Source organism: Theobroma cacao, chromosome 9 (genome assembly GCF_053813885.1).
Source record: "Theobroma cacao isolate CCN51 chromosome 9, ASM5381388v1, whole genome shotgun sequence".
NCBI classification, from domain to species: Eukaryota; Viridiplantae; Streptophyta; class Magnoliopsida; order Malvales; family Malvaceae; genus Theobroma; species Theobroma cacao.
The window spans coordinates 15,531,395-15,546,845 of NC_142647.1; the positions used below are offsets into that span (position 1 = coordinate 15,531,395).

The 15,451-nt window shown below is 33.9% G+C and overlaps 2 protein-coding genes across 2 annotated transcripts; both read left to right on the top strand.

Moving 5' to 3' along the window:
* Positions 1–1,287: 1,287 nt before the first annotated feature.
* On the top strand, positions 1,288–5,236 carry RID2 (S-adenosyl-L-methionine-dependent methyltransferases superfamily protein). Its single transcript, XM_007014272.3, has 9 exons — positions 1,288–1,596; positions 1,694–1,769; positions 1,868–1,951; positions 2,054–2,109; positions 2,205–2,261; positions 3,503–3,552; positions 3,676–3,828; positions 4,505–4,640; positions 4,799–5,236. The coding sequence occupies exons 1-9, from the start codon at positions 1,498–1,500 to the stop codon at positions 4,961–4,963; spliced, it is 876 nt and encodes a 291-aa protein (XP_007014334.3). The 5' UTR covers positions 1,288–1,497; the 3' UTR covers positions 4,964–5,236.
* Positions 5,237–6,034: 798 nt separating this feature from the next.
* Positions 6,035–14,341, top strand: TWN2 (valyl-tRNA synthetase / valine-tRNA ligase (VALRS)). Its single transcript, XM_007014275.3, has 21 exons — positions 6,035–6,196; positions 6,299–6,367; positions 6,506–6,568; positions 6,673–6,842; positions 6,940–7,012; positions 7,088–7,153; positions 7,240–7,323; positions 7,471–7,548; positions 7,696–7,779; positions 7,937–8,016; positions 8,781–8,838; positions 8,914–9,216; positions 9,348–9,518; positions 10,365–10,564; positions 10,880–11,282; positions 11,376–11,627; positions 11,764–12,264; positions 12,414–12,520; positions 12,672–12,771; positions 13,658–13,806; positions 13,981–14,341. The coding sequence occupies exons 1-21, from the start codon at positions 6,194–6,196 to the stop codon at positions 14,147–14,149; spliced, it is 3,183 nt and encodes a 1,060-aa protein (XP_007014337.3). The 5' UTR covers positions 6,035–6,193; the 3' UTR covers positions 14,150–14,341.
* Positions 14,342–15,451: the final 1,110 nt, after the last annotated feature.

Genomic DNA, 15,451 nt, shown 5'->3' on the forward strand with positions numbered 1-15,451 from the left:
TTATTACTATTTTTTTGTTATAATTATTTTTGTAATTATATATTTTAAATTTAAATAATAAAATTATATTTAATTATAAATATTTTTATTTAATCGTGTTAAACGTGTTAACCGTGTTAAATGTGTTAATCGTGTTAAACGTATTATTAATCGTGTCGTGTCGTATATTGACACGTTTAATAAATGTGTAAAACGTGGTAATCATGTCATGTCGTGTTACACGTGTATTAAACGTATACGTATACGTGTTTTAAATTTAAGACACGAATATTAAACGTGTCGTGTTCGTGTCTAAACGTGTCTGACACGTTTAAGACACGAATACACGAATTGCTAGGTCTACTCTGACATACTTCCCTGTCCTCTTCTCCTCTACTCTTCCTTTTTGTCCACCCTCTCCACCTTCTCTCTTTTTCTCTTTCTTCCTCTGTCTCTATTAGGAAACAACGATGGTTTAAACAACATGGATAATGAAGAAAGAAAGCCCTAGGCGACAGAAGTGGGGGAGAAAAAAAGAAAGAAAGACAAGAACAAAAATAACAAAAGAGAAAAAGTACTTGGGAAGCTTTCACATACAAACCCAAAATACTCCTATGAAAACATCAAAAGATCAACAAAAGTGTCAAACTCTAGAGCTATCAGTACATGAGACTTATTATATACTAGACAGTAGATAGTAAAATATTAAGAAATATTCTATAATCTAGTGCTCTTCCAATTGCATTTTAGGTCATTATTTTTTAGAGCTATCTACTATCTACTTATAGTGAAATGCAGTAAAATGTTTAAAATAAGATGGGAAAATAAATTTGATTGAATTATATCAATTATTTTTTTAGTTTATGAATAGTTTTTTGTTTTCAAAGTTATTATAATCTATTATAATTATTTATTTTAAAATAAATTTAAAATAAAAAAAGAAATTCTATTGAAGAAATGCATTCTAATAGTTCTAAGCCTATATATATATATATATATATTTCCTTGGACTATGATTAAATTCAAAAAGAAAAGATAAACTAATAAATGTTTGAATTCAAAATTTTATGAAAAAAATCTATATGTTTGGTAATTTTTGATATTTGAATTTAAATAATGTATCGAATAAATTATAACAAAAAATAGATTTTATTGAATAAAATTCCACGTCAGTATTCCTTATTTGGCAACCCTGTCAATGAAAATTTGTTCAAGAAATTCAATTTTCTTTTGGGGCTTTCTTCCTTAGTCTTTTGGATCATTGGGCCAACACAGAGTTTAAAGGTTCAAGCCCTCGAAAAGGGCCGTTCTCATCTTCTTCGTGTTTTAACCTCCAAAACTCCAGCCGCCTTTTCACACTCTCGGCTTCCCTCACGCTGCTGTCACCGGTTTTCCTACCGCCACCGTCTCCTTCTCTCTTACCCCTTTTGCCTTTCTTTTCCCTCCTTTTTCACCGAAACTTACTCTTACAAAAAGAAAAGAAAAGTAAGAAACGGGTGAGTGAAGTGAGTGAAGGAGATGTCGAGTCGGCCCGAGTTGCAAGCCCCGCCCGAGATTTTCTACGACGATACTGAGGCTCGAAAATACACTTCCTCTTCTCGTATTGCCGAAATTCAGGTTCACTTGAAATTTAATAATTTTCTTTAAATTTTGGTAGCAATTTATTACCTGTTGAAATTACAAAGTTTTAAAAAATCGGGTTCTTGAAAAATAGACGAAGCTTTCTGAGAGAGCGCTGGAGCTTCTCGCTTTGCCTGATGATGGAGTCCCCAGATTGCTCCTTGATATCGGTACATATTTAGTCTCTCTCCATATAAATATTAATATTAAACAATAAATTATGCATAAGTTTTGACTTTTAATTTTGAGTAATTTGTTTTTATTTTAGGGTGTGGATCAGGGCTTAGTGGGGAAACAATAACTGAGAATGGACACCAATGGATTGGTTTAGATATTTCTCAGTCGATGCTGAGTAAGTTAAATTTTAAATTTGTGGAAACTTACTTTTATGGCGCTCATTTATTTTCTAAAAGGAAATGAATGTAAGAGTTTTTTTTTCTTTTTCTATTTCCAGATGTTGCGTTGGAAAAAGAGGTAGAGGGTGACTTATTGCTTGGTGATATGGGTCAGGTATTTGCCAACAATTTCAAGCTTTTCAAATTAAAATGATGATATGAATATATCTTTCTGAAAATAAACACTTTATTATAATATTTTTTTTTCAGGGTTTAGGACTTCGTCCTGGAGTTATCGATGGGGCTATAAGTATCTCCGCTGTTCAGGTATGCTTTTGGTTCATATTTTGCTTCACCCTTTTATATAATTTGTTGTCAAATCTATTGAATTATATAAAATTATAACTTTAAACATTTTTGTTGAGTTCTTGACTAAGTTCATTGTTGTCTTCTTTGTCTTATTTTATTCTTAGTCCTTAACTTTAGAATTTTACTTGTTTTAATTAAGCAGGAGTTTTCCTTGTATATATCTAGTAGATTGATTTACACTTGAAACTTTTTCATACGTTTGGGAAGAGAAAAAAGTGTACAAATTAGCTATGCCTTTAATGTGGCTTTGACAACTAGATAATTTTGGTTTCCTTAAGAGAAATTTTTAGCAATGGTGTTATACCTGTAGTTAACACTCCAACGCCTCTTTATGTTATTATCTCCTTATTGCTTTTTATATGTTTAAAGATCTCAAATGTTGCTTTTTTTTGTTGTCATATTTTGAAACATTGCTTTAATTTTTGTGCACGAATTTGTTCATTGAAGTAATCATTTCTAGGTGAATGGCACTTTCACACTTGTTTTGCTTTTGCCTAAAAGTTACTTGTGATTCTATTTTAAATATTTATTTATGAGATTTCCTTTGTTAGTAGTGTGCATTATAAGGTTATCCTTTTAACGAAAGAGAAAAACACCCAGGCTATTGTTTTCCCTTATCATAAAAATTCAAGGCTATTTTACTATTGTTGTTAAAGAGGTTAACTTCGTAACGCCTGTCGGAATAACCTTGAGGGTCCATGTATGGTCAACAAATAAAACATAGGGATAGGGTGAGAGTGCAGATTACGATTTGTTTGTTTTTGTGTCTTAAATTTATGAATGATGAGAGGAGCAATTAAGTTTGGATTATTATCAAGTAAAGTATTTACTCTAGTATTAAATTTGATTACATCCCTGCGATTAAGTGTATAATTTCTCCTCATGGTTTTGCAGTAAAAGTCTTTGAAATGTAGTTCGGTGATTTGTGAAGAAAGAAATAATTATTTTTCTTGAACTTTTAATGAGTTGGAATATTGATATTTTTTTGTGCAAAATTTCCCTTCAATATTTGTAGAAATGAATGGAGGAATAAATGTGACTTAAGCCTGCAACTTATGATCACCAATGGTTTCAACTTTTCAGAACCTTCATAAGCTGTTTTCTTCGAATTGGTTTTGTATACACATAGGTTACAAGCAAAGTAGATGAAGCATTTTTGGCTTGCTCATTTTTTTTCCCTATGTTGCTCTGCCATGCAGTGGTTATGCAATGCTGACAAGTCCTCTCATGAGCCAAGATTGAGATTAAAGTATGTTGTGGTTCTTATCTTCTTAATTTTCATGAACAAAAAAAGACATACCATCGATACATGCAAATTGAATATGCATTTTGGCCATGTTATTGTGTTTTGATAATTCTCATGATTTTTTAGGGCTTTTTTCGGATCATTATATAGATGCTTAGCGAGGGGAGCAAGAGCAGTGCTCCAAGTATATCCTGAAAATCTAGCCCAACGTGAGCTGATTTTGAGTTATGCAATGCGTGCTGGATTTGCTGGTGGTGTGGTTGTTGATTTCCCACACAGGTATGACGTAATTCTATGTGAGTAATTTTATGATGGGCTCTAAAATTGCCTTCTTTTTATTGTGTCTGTGTGCATGCTTAGGGGGAGGGATACTTGGAGTTAAAGGCAGTTATCATAGGTACTAAGGGATGTCTTTATTCCATGAAAGCATACGCTTCCTTCTGTGCCTTTGCTCACTGTCAATGAACTTGTTTTAGATTGACATGTTTATGTATCTCAGTGGACCATTTGATTTGCGTCATTTGTTTAAATGAATTAAGATTTTCATTCCCCATTTGTTTGGCTTCCTGTAAGGCGAAGGAATGTATTGCATGAAATAACATCTCATTATTACTGGTTATATTTTATGCTATATTGTCCTTTTGTGCATATTTATGTTAGTATTCTGCTTCTTTTTATCTTATATATTTCCCATACTTTGCATTTTCATTTTTCTTTATATTACATTCGACCATCTATTAAAATCTATCTTCTTTGGTGGTGTAGGGAAGCTTCTATTTCTCCTAATGAATGGAATGTAATTTTAGTGAAACTATGCATTTATGAGTTTTAGTAAATATTCTAAATCCACATAGGAAAGCTCCAATACAACATCCTGTTTGTTAAATAGATTGAAAGGTTGGTATTTTCATGATGTCTTTTTTGCCACTCTAACGTGACGATAATTTTCTGCCAGTACCAAAAGTAGAAAAGAATACCTTGTCCTCACTTGTGGTCCACCATCCCTCAGCACAACCATTCCTAATGGAAAAGGTGAAGATGGAGAAAGTTGCTCTGATGATGAGAGCAGCGGAGATGAAGAAAATCGGACGGTGAGTTATCATATCACACACTCTAATACCCTTTTTCTGGTCAAGGCTTTCCCTTTCTCTAGAAAAGACAGCAATAAATAAATAGATAAATGGCATGCACTATGATTATTATTTTGTGCTTATTCATGAGTGTTGTGGTATTTTTGGGGTTCTTGCAGGTTTGCATTTCAGACAGGCACAGACCGAGGAAAAAGCAGAAAATAAACAAGAGAGGCAAGGGCAGAGAATGGGTGTTGAGGAAGAAGGAACAGATGAGAAGGAAAGGTAATGTTGTGCCCCCAGACACCAAATACACAGCTCGGAAACGGAAGTCTCGCTTCTGATGGCTACATTATTATTAGTATTATATCTAAAGCCTTTGTGATGGGGAGGGGTTCTATAAGTTTTGCCGTCTACTTGTTGACATGTTACTTAAGATGATGTTTGTTTGTTTAAATATTTAAGGGAATATGGTATAAAAAGCCAAAAGCTTTGGTTGCATTTACCTTTTCATGTAGTCAGTATCCAATATGTAGCATTGTTGTTTTAATGTAAAGCTAGGAACCAAATATATGGAAATTCATCTTCTCTACCGACGAAAATTTTATTTGTTGCAAGAGGATTTCAGATTTTGGTTCAGGCATGTTCTGCCTATCCTGTTGTGTTTTTTCTAATCTTTACCAATTGAATATTGCAATTCGTAATTTTTTGATCATTAATTTTAATTTGCAAATGTATAAAAAAATTTTAGTTCATTGGAAAAATGTATTTATTAATTTTGTAGTGTTGAATTAATAATATTCACTTTTAATTAATAAATAATTAAAATAAGTAATTGTATGTTTTCAATTTTATAAAAATTATTTTATATTTTTTAGAAATTTAATAATTTATACATAATAATTATTATTTAAAAAATAAAAAAATCAATGGTAACATACAATGCACTTGAGTAAAACAAAATTATATGGAAAGTAATAAAAGTAACCCTTCATATAAACCACTAAGAGAATGAAAATTACAAATTTGTCCTTTTGAAAATTCAGTTTTAGGAGAGAGTATGGAGAAGTGGGAGTGAGAGAGAGGAGGCCGCCAGCAGCAGCAAAAACATCATTGGATGGCTGGATCAGGACTGCTGAGACCGGAGACAGCCAAGCTCGCGTCGAATTAGGCGCGGCAACTTGTCGACACCTCCCTCACCTTCTCTACCTTCTCGCCTGCAACTGGAGGTATCTGACCTAAACTAACCACTGATGGTTGGCCAGATGGAGGGTTTCCTACACCCTTTTTTTCCAGGTTGCCCGTTGTCGGTGCTTTTGTATATAAAAAAAAAAGACAACTTAATTAAGGGTAAAATAGGAAAAACAAACATTTTCAGTAATTATTCCGTTTTGAACACTAGCAGGTAGGTTTACCTTGTCTTGGCCCATTAACCTTACACGCCGATGATTCCCCTTGTCGAAACGCTAACTTGTTGTACGCATCAAAGCTAAAGCATCAAAAACTCTCTTTGAGCAGACTAAAACCCTTGTCGGCGCCGTTCTCTCTCGCTCTCTTACCTTCGCATCGCAGCCATGGTTACTACTCAATAAATCTCGTTACCTTTTTTTTTCCTTTGCTTTTGATTAATCGCAAAAATCTCTTGTTTCATTGATTTTCTTTTTTTGTTGAATTTGCAGTCTCAGCAACCCGATAAGAAGCCTGAGACTGAAGAAGACCTTGAACGCAAGAAGAAGAAAGAAGAAAAAGTCTTTTTTTTTTTTATTTTTACTTTTCCATTTTACTTCATTTTCTACTATGAAATGTTCAATTTAAGTTTATAATCATACCAATCTGGATTGGTCTCAAGTGTCCTTCTTTAATCCTACTTCATTTTTGTACGATAGGCGAGGGAGAAGGAACTGAAGAAACTCAAGGCCCTTGAAAAAGCTGAGTTGGCCAAACTTAAGGTAGCAGCAAGAAACTCTGCTTACTAACTTGTGAAACTTTGTTGTATATGCGGTTAGTTTTGGTTTTAGCAATTTTAAAATCATTTGTTGTATTTTTGTCCAAGGCACAACAAGGATCGAATGCTCCAAAAAAGAGTGCAAAGAAAAATGTCAAGCGAGAAGCCGATGAGGAGAATCCACAGGATTTTGTGGATCCAGATACTCCTTTGGGTGAGAAAAAGAGACTCTCTTCTCAGATGGCCAAACAATACAGTCCAGCTGCTGTGGAGAAGTCGTAAGTGTGGAAGTTCACTTGATAGATGATTGTTAGTTTGGTTTCAAAGTTAATTTTTTTTTTTTAACTTATGCATTCTTTGTCTCTGTTTGTTTAGATGGTATGCGTGGTGGGAGAAATCAGGGTTTTTTCAGGCTGATGCAGGCAGCTCAAAACCACCATTTGTGATTGTATGAGTCTAATTGGAATTTACCATTTTTTAAACCTAAATCTGTGGTTCTTTAATAACTGGACTCATTTTGTAGGTTCTTCCTCCTCCAAATGTGACTGGGGCCCTACACATTGGCCATGCCCTCACAAGTGCCATACAGGTTGCACAGTAGAATGCTCCTACTGTATTTTTGCTTCGTGCCTTTTACATTTTATTTCATTTATGTGTGAATTTTATTGCATGCAGGACACAATGATTCGCTGGAGAAGAATGTCTGGATATAATGCATTGTGGGTACCTGGTGTGGACCATGCTGGGATAGCTACACAGGTTGAGTTCCTTTAGTATTTAATTGGATCAGTTGAAACTTAAGATTCATTTCTTTTTAATTTTGCATTGTACTTAATTACTCCCTTTTCCCCTTTGCTTGTCATATACAAGGGTGACTTGAAGTTACTCTAATGTAAAATATTTCAGGTGGTTGTGGAGAAAAAGCTAATGCGTGAAAGATGCTTAACGAGGCATGATGTTGGTCGTGAGGAATTTGTAAATGAAGTGAGTTTAGCTCTGAACCCATGCCTTTTAAAAAGTGTTAGCTCTGAAAGTTTTACTGAGTTTGAACCCTGAAATCAAGTTGGAGCTTATTAATTTTCCTATCCAAATGTAAAATTCTTGTGGTTTTGTTGATCTCATAATCATTAGGTTTGGAAGTGGAAGACTGAGTACGGTGGTACCATTCTGAGACAGCAAAGGCGAATGGGTGCCTCCCTTGATTGGTCTCGTGAGGTAAAACATAATGACATGCTTAAGTGTAAAACTTGTTTCTTTATATTGGCTATTGGCTATTGGCTATATGGTTAAATTCATCTTTGGTTGTTTTATTGATATGCTTCTCGTGTTTCTTGCTGCTTTTCATTCTTATATTCTTATTTACTTTTCTCAGTGCTTTACAATGGATGAGAAGAGGTCGAAGGCTGTGACGGAAGCCTTTTGTCGTCTTTATGAGGAGGGTCTTATTTATAGGTATGCTTTACATGGGAACATACTTTATTATAAGACTTCATAACTTAGAGCTTCTTAGCTGCAACTTATAGGTTAATACAACAAACAATTGCGGTAAATCTTGAATTTACTTAGGTACCCTGTATAACTCAAAGTGTTAAGAAAAATAGAATCCCAACAGCATAAACATTACCCAGGGGGGAGTGGGGGGGGGGGGGGGGGGGGTGGCATGGTAATAGGCAGTAGAAGGGAAAGAAAAGAAATTTTAGGATCTTTTCTCTTTTGCTAGTTTATTATATCACTTTCTTTACGTAACCTGACAACAGATAACCAAAATAAAAAAAGATTTCTTTCATCCTCTTCTATCTTTTGTGCTTTTTTCCCCTTTCTAGTGAAAATAAATCAAACAGACAAGATTCAAATATGTTTATGAAACAATCATATTACATCAAAAAGCTAACCCAGAACTCTGGATTTCTTTGTCATGGTTTTTTAATATATTTCCATGGTACTCATGGTGCTGAGTTTCTGAAGAAAACTCTTTTAAGAAATTGTTTCCGGTTGATTTCATTTTTCTGATGAATGGCAAGTGTTATGCAAGTCTTTTCTCATCGAAGGGAATTGCTGTACGATATCTTCATGCTTTAACTGGTTATATCTTTTTCACTGTACTAAATCTTATATATTGTTATTCCAAAAACAAAAATTCTTATATTTTATGATTGTTCATAAGCTTTTGTCTTTATCATTACATTGCCTCTTAAATTTCTCTATGCCTTCTACAGGGATCTAAGGTTAGTGAATTGGGATTGTGGCTTGCGAACTGCTATTTCTGATATTGAGGTAAGTCATTTTCTTTAGGTTATTTTTGTTTCCGCATCTTCTGCTGCATATCTTGAATTTGCTTGGTGTTTGTAGGTAGATTATACAGACATCAAAGAAAGGACTTTGTTAAAGGTCCCTGGTTACGAAAAGCCAGTGGAGTTTGGTGTATTGACATCATTTGCTTACCCTTTGGAGGGAGAGCTGGGTGAAATTGTTGTTGCTACTACAAGAGTGGAAACAATGCTTGGTGATACAGCTATAGCTATTCATCCGCATGACAAGAGGTACAGTCATCTGCATGGTAAATTTGCAGTTCATCCTTTCAATGGGAGAAAACTCCCAATAATCTGTGATGCAATTCTAGTTGATCCGAGTTTTGGAACTGGTGCAGTTAAGGTAAAAGTTCAATTGTTGACTTTGAAATGCAATAGTTATATGTTTTTCAATTCTTGTTTTGTTTGCTTTTGGTTTTCACTGTCTTCATGTTTTGTTTGATTTTTGTTTTCATTGTCTTCAATGTTGTACAGATAACTCCAGCTCATGATCCAAATGATTTTGAGGTTGGGAAGCGCCATAATATTGAATTTATTAACATTTTTACTGATGACGGGAAAATAAATAGCAATGGTGGACCAGAATTTGCTGGAATGCCACGGTTTAAGGCTCGTGAGGCTGTGATTGAAGCATTGCAGAAGAAGGTATGTTTGATATCATTGATCTGTATCTGGGAAGACTTGTCTTTCAGTTTGAGATCATGCAATTTTTATACATATCTTTTTCTCTGCTGCAGTGGTATGGATAGTTATATTTCTTGATTATGGGTGTGCTACCCTCCTTACACCCCACTGTGGGGGCCAAACATAAAAAGAATAGAGCCTTTTCATACTGTGCTGGATGTGCTAGATGATCATGTTTTACATTTGCTCTCTACTTAGGATCACATATTTGGTAAACCCCAGCGCCAGCAAAAATAAATAATTAAATAAGAATAACTAACATGCCTAGAAGGAAGTTGCTAGAAGGGAGGGTTATGTTGATTGCATCTGGATTTATGGCTCCTATTCTGAACCGTTGGGATTTCAGCATTACTTCTGATGTAGACATTTTGCTATTGAAGAGTTGCAAATTGAGAAGTAGAATTATTGCTTAATTTTATTTAAACTGTAAATTGTGGTTTGAGTTGTCTTTAGCCCCAAGAAAAGAAAATGTCGTCAGTCTTTGGATGAAAATAAGACATTGATGGTTCTATGGGATTAAAGAAGGCTTGATTTGTTATTGCATGATTAAAAAAACCCTGAAACAAGGAAAAGCAATCTAAAATCCAGTCAATGTTGTGCATCATGGCATCATGTATGCTGTAAATCACATACATTCTTTTTGGTCGGGTGGGTGTTTAATATGAATCATGTAAAATCTTTAAGCTGTAAGCCAGTGCAATTTGTCACCTTATTCTATGCACGTATATGCATCATTTTTGGCCTTAAATAATTTCTTATTTCACACGTGCTAGATCTCAAATTCATTACTATATTTCTTATCATTAGAAATTGTATAGAGGAGCTCAAAATAATGAGATGCGACTTGGCCTTTGTTCAAGAAGTAATGATGTTGTGGAGCCAATGATAAAGGCCCAGTGGTATGTTAACTGCAGTAGCATGGCGAAGCAGGCTCTTGATGCAGCCATGGATGATCAAAACAGGAAGCTTGAGTTCATTCCAAAGCAGTATACTGCTGAATGGAAAAGGTACCCATTTAGTATTTTTTTTTTCACTTGCTGCCAATGTGTCATAGGATACATAAATCTTGCCCAGAGTATTGTGACTTTTTGTGTTGGACGTTGTCAGATTCTCATATTTGATCTAGACTGCAGCATTTGATTAAGCAAAGCCTAAAAAAAATGATGAAGGAAACTACAGATTCTACAAATTTTAGATTAATAACTCTTGTTGCTTTCTATGGAAATGGCTCAATGGCAGGGGTTAAATTTCTATTATAATTCGGTTATATAATCTTATTATATTGGCCGCATAGCATGAGTAATAGGTTCCAATCATTGCAGATGGCTTGAGAACATACGTGATTGGTGTATTTCAAGGCAGCTTTGGTGGGGTCACCGTATTCCTGCATGGTATGTGACACTGGAAGATGATGAAATGAAGGAACTTGGTGCATATAATGATCACTGGATGGTTGCTAGAAATGAGGAACAGGCTCTAGCGGAAGTTAAGAAGAAATTTCCTGGGAAGAAATTTGAGATGTTGCAAGATCCTGATGTACTTGACACTTGGTTTTCTTCTGGTCTATTCCCATTATCTGTGTTGGGATGGCCGGATGATACAGATGATCTAAAAGCATTTTATCCAACTTCAGTCCTTGAAACTGGGCATGACATTCTCTTTTTTTGGGTTGCTCGAATGGTTATGTTGGGAATTACGTTGGGAGGTGACATACCATTCAGGAAGGTGAGTGCAATATTTGTCCTAAATTATATACAGCACTCTTTCGATGGTGCTTCTGGTTCTTTATTGATTCCTTGATTATTTTCATTTTTTCAGGTTTACTTGCATCCTATGATCCGAGATGCACATGGGCGTAAGATGTCGAAGTCTTTCGGAAATGTAATAGATCCTCTTGAAGTAATAAATGGAGTATCACTTGAAGGTCTTCACAAGAGGCTGGAGGAGGGTAACTTGGATCCTAATGAGCTGGCCACCGCCAAAGCAGGGCAGGTGAAAGATTTTCCCAATGGTATTGCTGAATGTGGTGCAGATGCTCTCCGGTTTGCTCTTGTTTCTTACACTGCTCAGGTTCATGCTTCTGTGTGCTTATTCCATTATGATTTATTTCCACTCACATGAAAATTTATATTCATCCTGAATTTTTCTCAAGTGAGCCTGCATCTGGCAGCTAACTTTTTTTTTTTTGGTTATTTTCTCATTTTAGTCAGATAAAATAAATTTGGATATCCAAAGAGTGGTTGGCTATCGTCAATGGTGTAACAAATTATGGAATGCTGTTCGTTTTGCTATGAGTAAACTTCCAGATGACTATACTCCTCCACCAACCATAAATCTGGGGACAATGCCTTTCAGTTGTGGTTGGATACTCTCAGTGTTGAACAAGGCTATATCAAAAACCGTAATGTCATTAAATGCATACGAATTCTCAGATGCTGCGACCAGTGTGTATTCATGGTGGCAGTATCAATTCTGCGATGTTTTCATTGAAGCAATCAAGCCTTACTTTGCTGGTGATAATCCAGCCTTTTCCTCTGAAAGGAGTTCTGCACGAGATGCTCTTTGGGTTTGTTTGGAAAGCGGCCTGCGATTGCTTCATCCATTTATGCCACATGTTACAGAAGAACTGTGGCAACGTCTTCCAGGAGTCAAGAGCCACACAAGGAAAGAATCTATAATGATATGTGAATTCCCATCACCAATGGAGGTAAGCCAAGATTCATTTAGCTAATACTTCTCTTGGCTTTGGTTAACCTGACAACTGAAAATCATGCTGACTGGGAACAAAGTATTTGTAAAAGTTTTATGTTTAATTTCAGTTTTTGTGAAATGGGTGGTATTTTTTCCCCTTTGCAGAGTTGGACAAATGAAAGGGTGGAATATGAAATGGACCTGGTGGAGTCCACTGTAAGGTGTTTTAGGTCACTTAGAGCAGAGCTGCTTGCTAAGCAGAAGAATGAAAGGTAAATATGTGATGCTTCTTTCTTTTAGTTTTAATTTTTACAGAAGCATCTTTTGATTGCCTTGATATAAATTACAGCATCTATATGTCCATTTCTTATTTTAAGTCACATGATCAATAACAGCTAAATTTGATTAATATATTTGATTCAGGTTACCTGCCTTTGCATTCTGTCAAAGTGAGGAAGTGGCAGAAATCATTAGATCTTGTGAATTAGAGATCTTAACCCTTGCCACGTTATCATCATTAAAGGTATTTTAAACAATCTTTCTATTATGGGTTACTGTTTTTTATGCTTGTTATATATTGCAGCATATTGAATAATGGATATCATTAGTGGACCTAGCAATTCGTGTTTTTATGTCTTAAACATGTCAGACACGATTAGACACAAAACACATTAAGGTTAAACACGAAGACGACACGAATACTATTCGTATTTTAAATTTAAAACATGTACACGTATATGTTTAATAACCGTACAACACGACATGACACGACACGATTAATAACACGATTAACATGTTTAACACGTTTAACACGATTAAATAAAAATATTTATAATTAAATATAATTTTAGCATTTAAATTTAAAATCAATAATTATAAAAATAATTATAACAAAACAAAATAACAAGAACATCAAATATAGCAAAACAAAATTTAAAATTAAGATTTGGACATGACATAATTGTATTATTATCTTTATAAAATTTAAAAATCTTATTAAAATAATTGTTTAAAATTATATAAGTAAGGCTAAAACAGCCTTTGACTATTAATTTTTAACAAGTTGATAAATGTGTCGTGTATATACATTTAAAAGTGATAACAAAATTAAAACACGATAACACGATTAAAACACGATAACACGATTAACACGATTTATTAAACGTGTTATTCGTGTCTAACATGTTAAGACAAGAAAATTTTCGTGTCTTAAACGTGTCAGACACGATTAGATACGAAACACGTAAGGCTAAACTCAAATGTGTTTAATCCCGTGTATTCTCGTGTTGTGTTAACGTGTTGTGTCTAAAATTGCCAGGTCTAATCATCAGTTTCAATTCAGAATTTCAGATGATCTTGTGGTTAATGTTTAGAGTGATTTTTAAGTTTTGCAAATGACAATTCTGCAGGTTCTACTGAGTGGTGTAGATGAGGCTCCAGCTGGATGTGCATTTGAGAATGTCAATGAACACCTTAAAGTTTATCTGAAGGTTCACGGAGCTCTAAACGCAGAAGCAGAACGTGAGAAGATCAAGAGCAAGATGGATGAAATACTGAAGTAAGTGCTATCTATTTAAGAATGATATATGCATGTATACTTGAGTTCATCTTTGATTTGATAGATGTCAACATAGCAAGAGAGTTGCCAGAATTTACTGTTTCAGTGGTCTTTACTTGTGTGGTGGTGCAATAAGTAAATGGTTTAAAGGATGAAATTTGATGATTGTAACAGGCAGCAGGAGAAGTTGATGAAGATAATGAATGCATCTGTGTATCAAGAAAAGGTTCCAACTCATATCCAAGAAGAGAATGCTACAAAGCTGGCAAAACTTCTCCAAGAATTTGAATTTTTCAAAAAAGAAAGTGAACGAATGGAATTTGAAGCGGAGCAGCGAAAGTGAGGATGACCTCTTGAGTTTCTCCGTTATACATCGTTTTTCTATGCAACGATTGTTACATTCTAAACCTCATCAATACATTGTCGATTTTGAGCAGTTAGTGGGTTTTTCCTGATGCACGCCACGTTTGTCATGCAAGATTTCTCAGTTAGGTGTATTAAGAGGTTTTTTTTAATGAAAGTTTCATTCAGAATCTATGGTTAGAAATGTGCTTAGGATTTCAAGTTCTTGGTAACATCTCTATAGAAAATTTTGGTCAAAGTACTCCGAAAGACTCTGTATTATAGGTTTTTGTCAATTTAGTCCTTTTATCTCAAAAATGGTTAATTTAGTCTCTATTTTAAAATTTTGTGCAATCCAAGTCCTTTTGTTGAACTCTGGTCAAATTGATTGTTGAAATTGACCATTAATGGCGTGCACTGATATGTTAGATAATGATGTGGCGTTGATGTGTTAGGTTAAAAAATTGTTTTTTGAAATTTTGTTTGAAAAAAAAAATTGCTACGAGGTCAAATTAATAAAAATTATAAAATATAAAAGATTAAATTAAATAAAATTGTAAAGTATGGGAATTGAATTGAATAAAATTTTATAATACAGGGATTAAATTGAATAAAATTTTATCGTATAAAGATTAAATTAAACACTTTTATTATTGTTTGTTCAACATTACATTTGTACAAAAAAATTATATTTTACACAATTTTTTTAATAATTAATAATGATTTAATTTTTCATTTGTACAAAAATTGTATAAATTAATTATATTGCTTAATTACAAAAAAACAAGGCTAGTCACAACAAAAATACCTTTTGTAACCGATAATTGTCAAAATTTGTAATTAATAATAAATGAATTCCTTTCTAGAACCAAGTAGGGTAACATAGATGAAGTTACAAAATCAAGGAGGGCAACATAAAGACATTCAAAAATCATTTCAATATTTTTCAAAAAAAATAAACTCAATACAAACATACGATATGATATAAAGTTATGCAATGAGAGCTAACTCTTTGTCATCTCATCAATAATTCAATTTAGTCATACACAATTGTCATTTTACGTATGAAAATGATTGTCAATCGCCTATCAATTTCTCTAGGTTAGAATTATGAAAATGATTGTCAATCACCTATTAATTTCTCTAGCTTACAATATGAATTAAAAAGGTCAAAACTCGTACAAATAAGGTTAAAGATTTATATTTGATGCATTAACGTCGTTTTTTTTTTAATTTAGAGGAAGGAGATTTAAATCTTACTCTTTAAGTAGGAAATCAGACACCAATCAATGAATCAAATGCT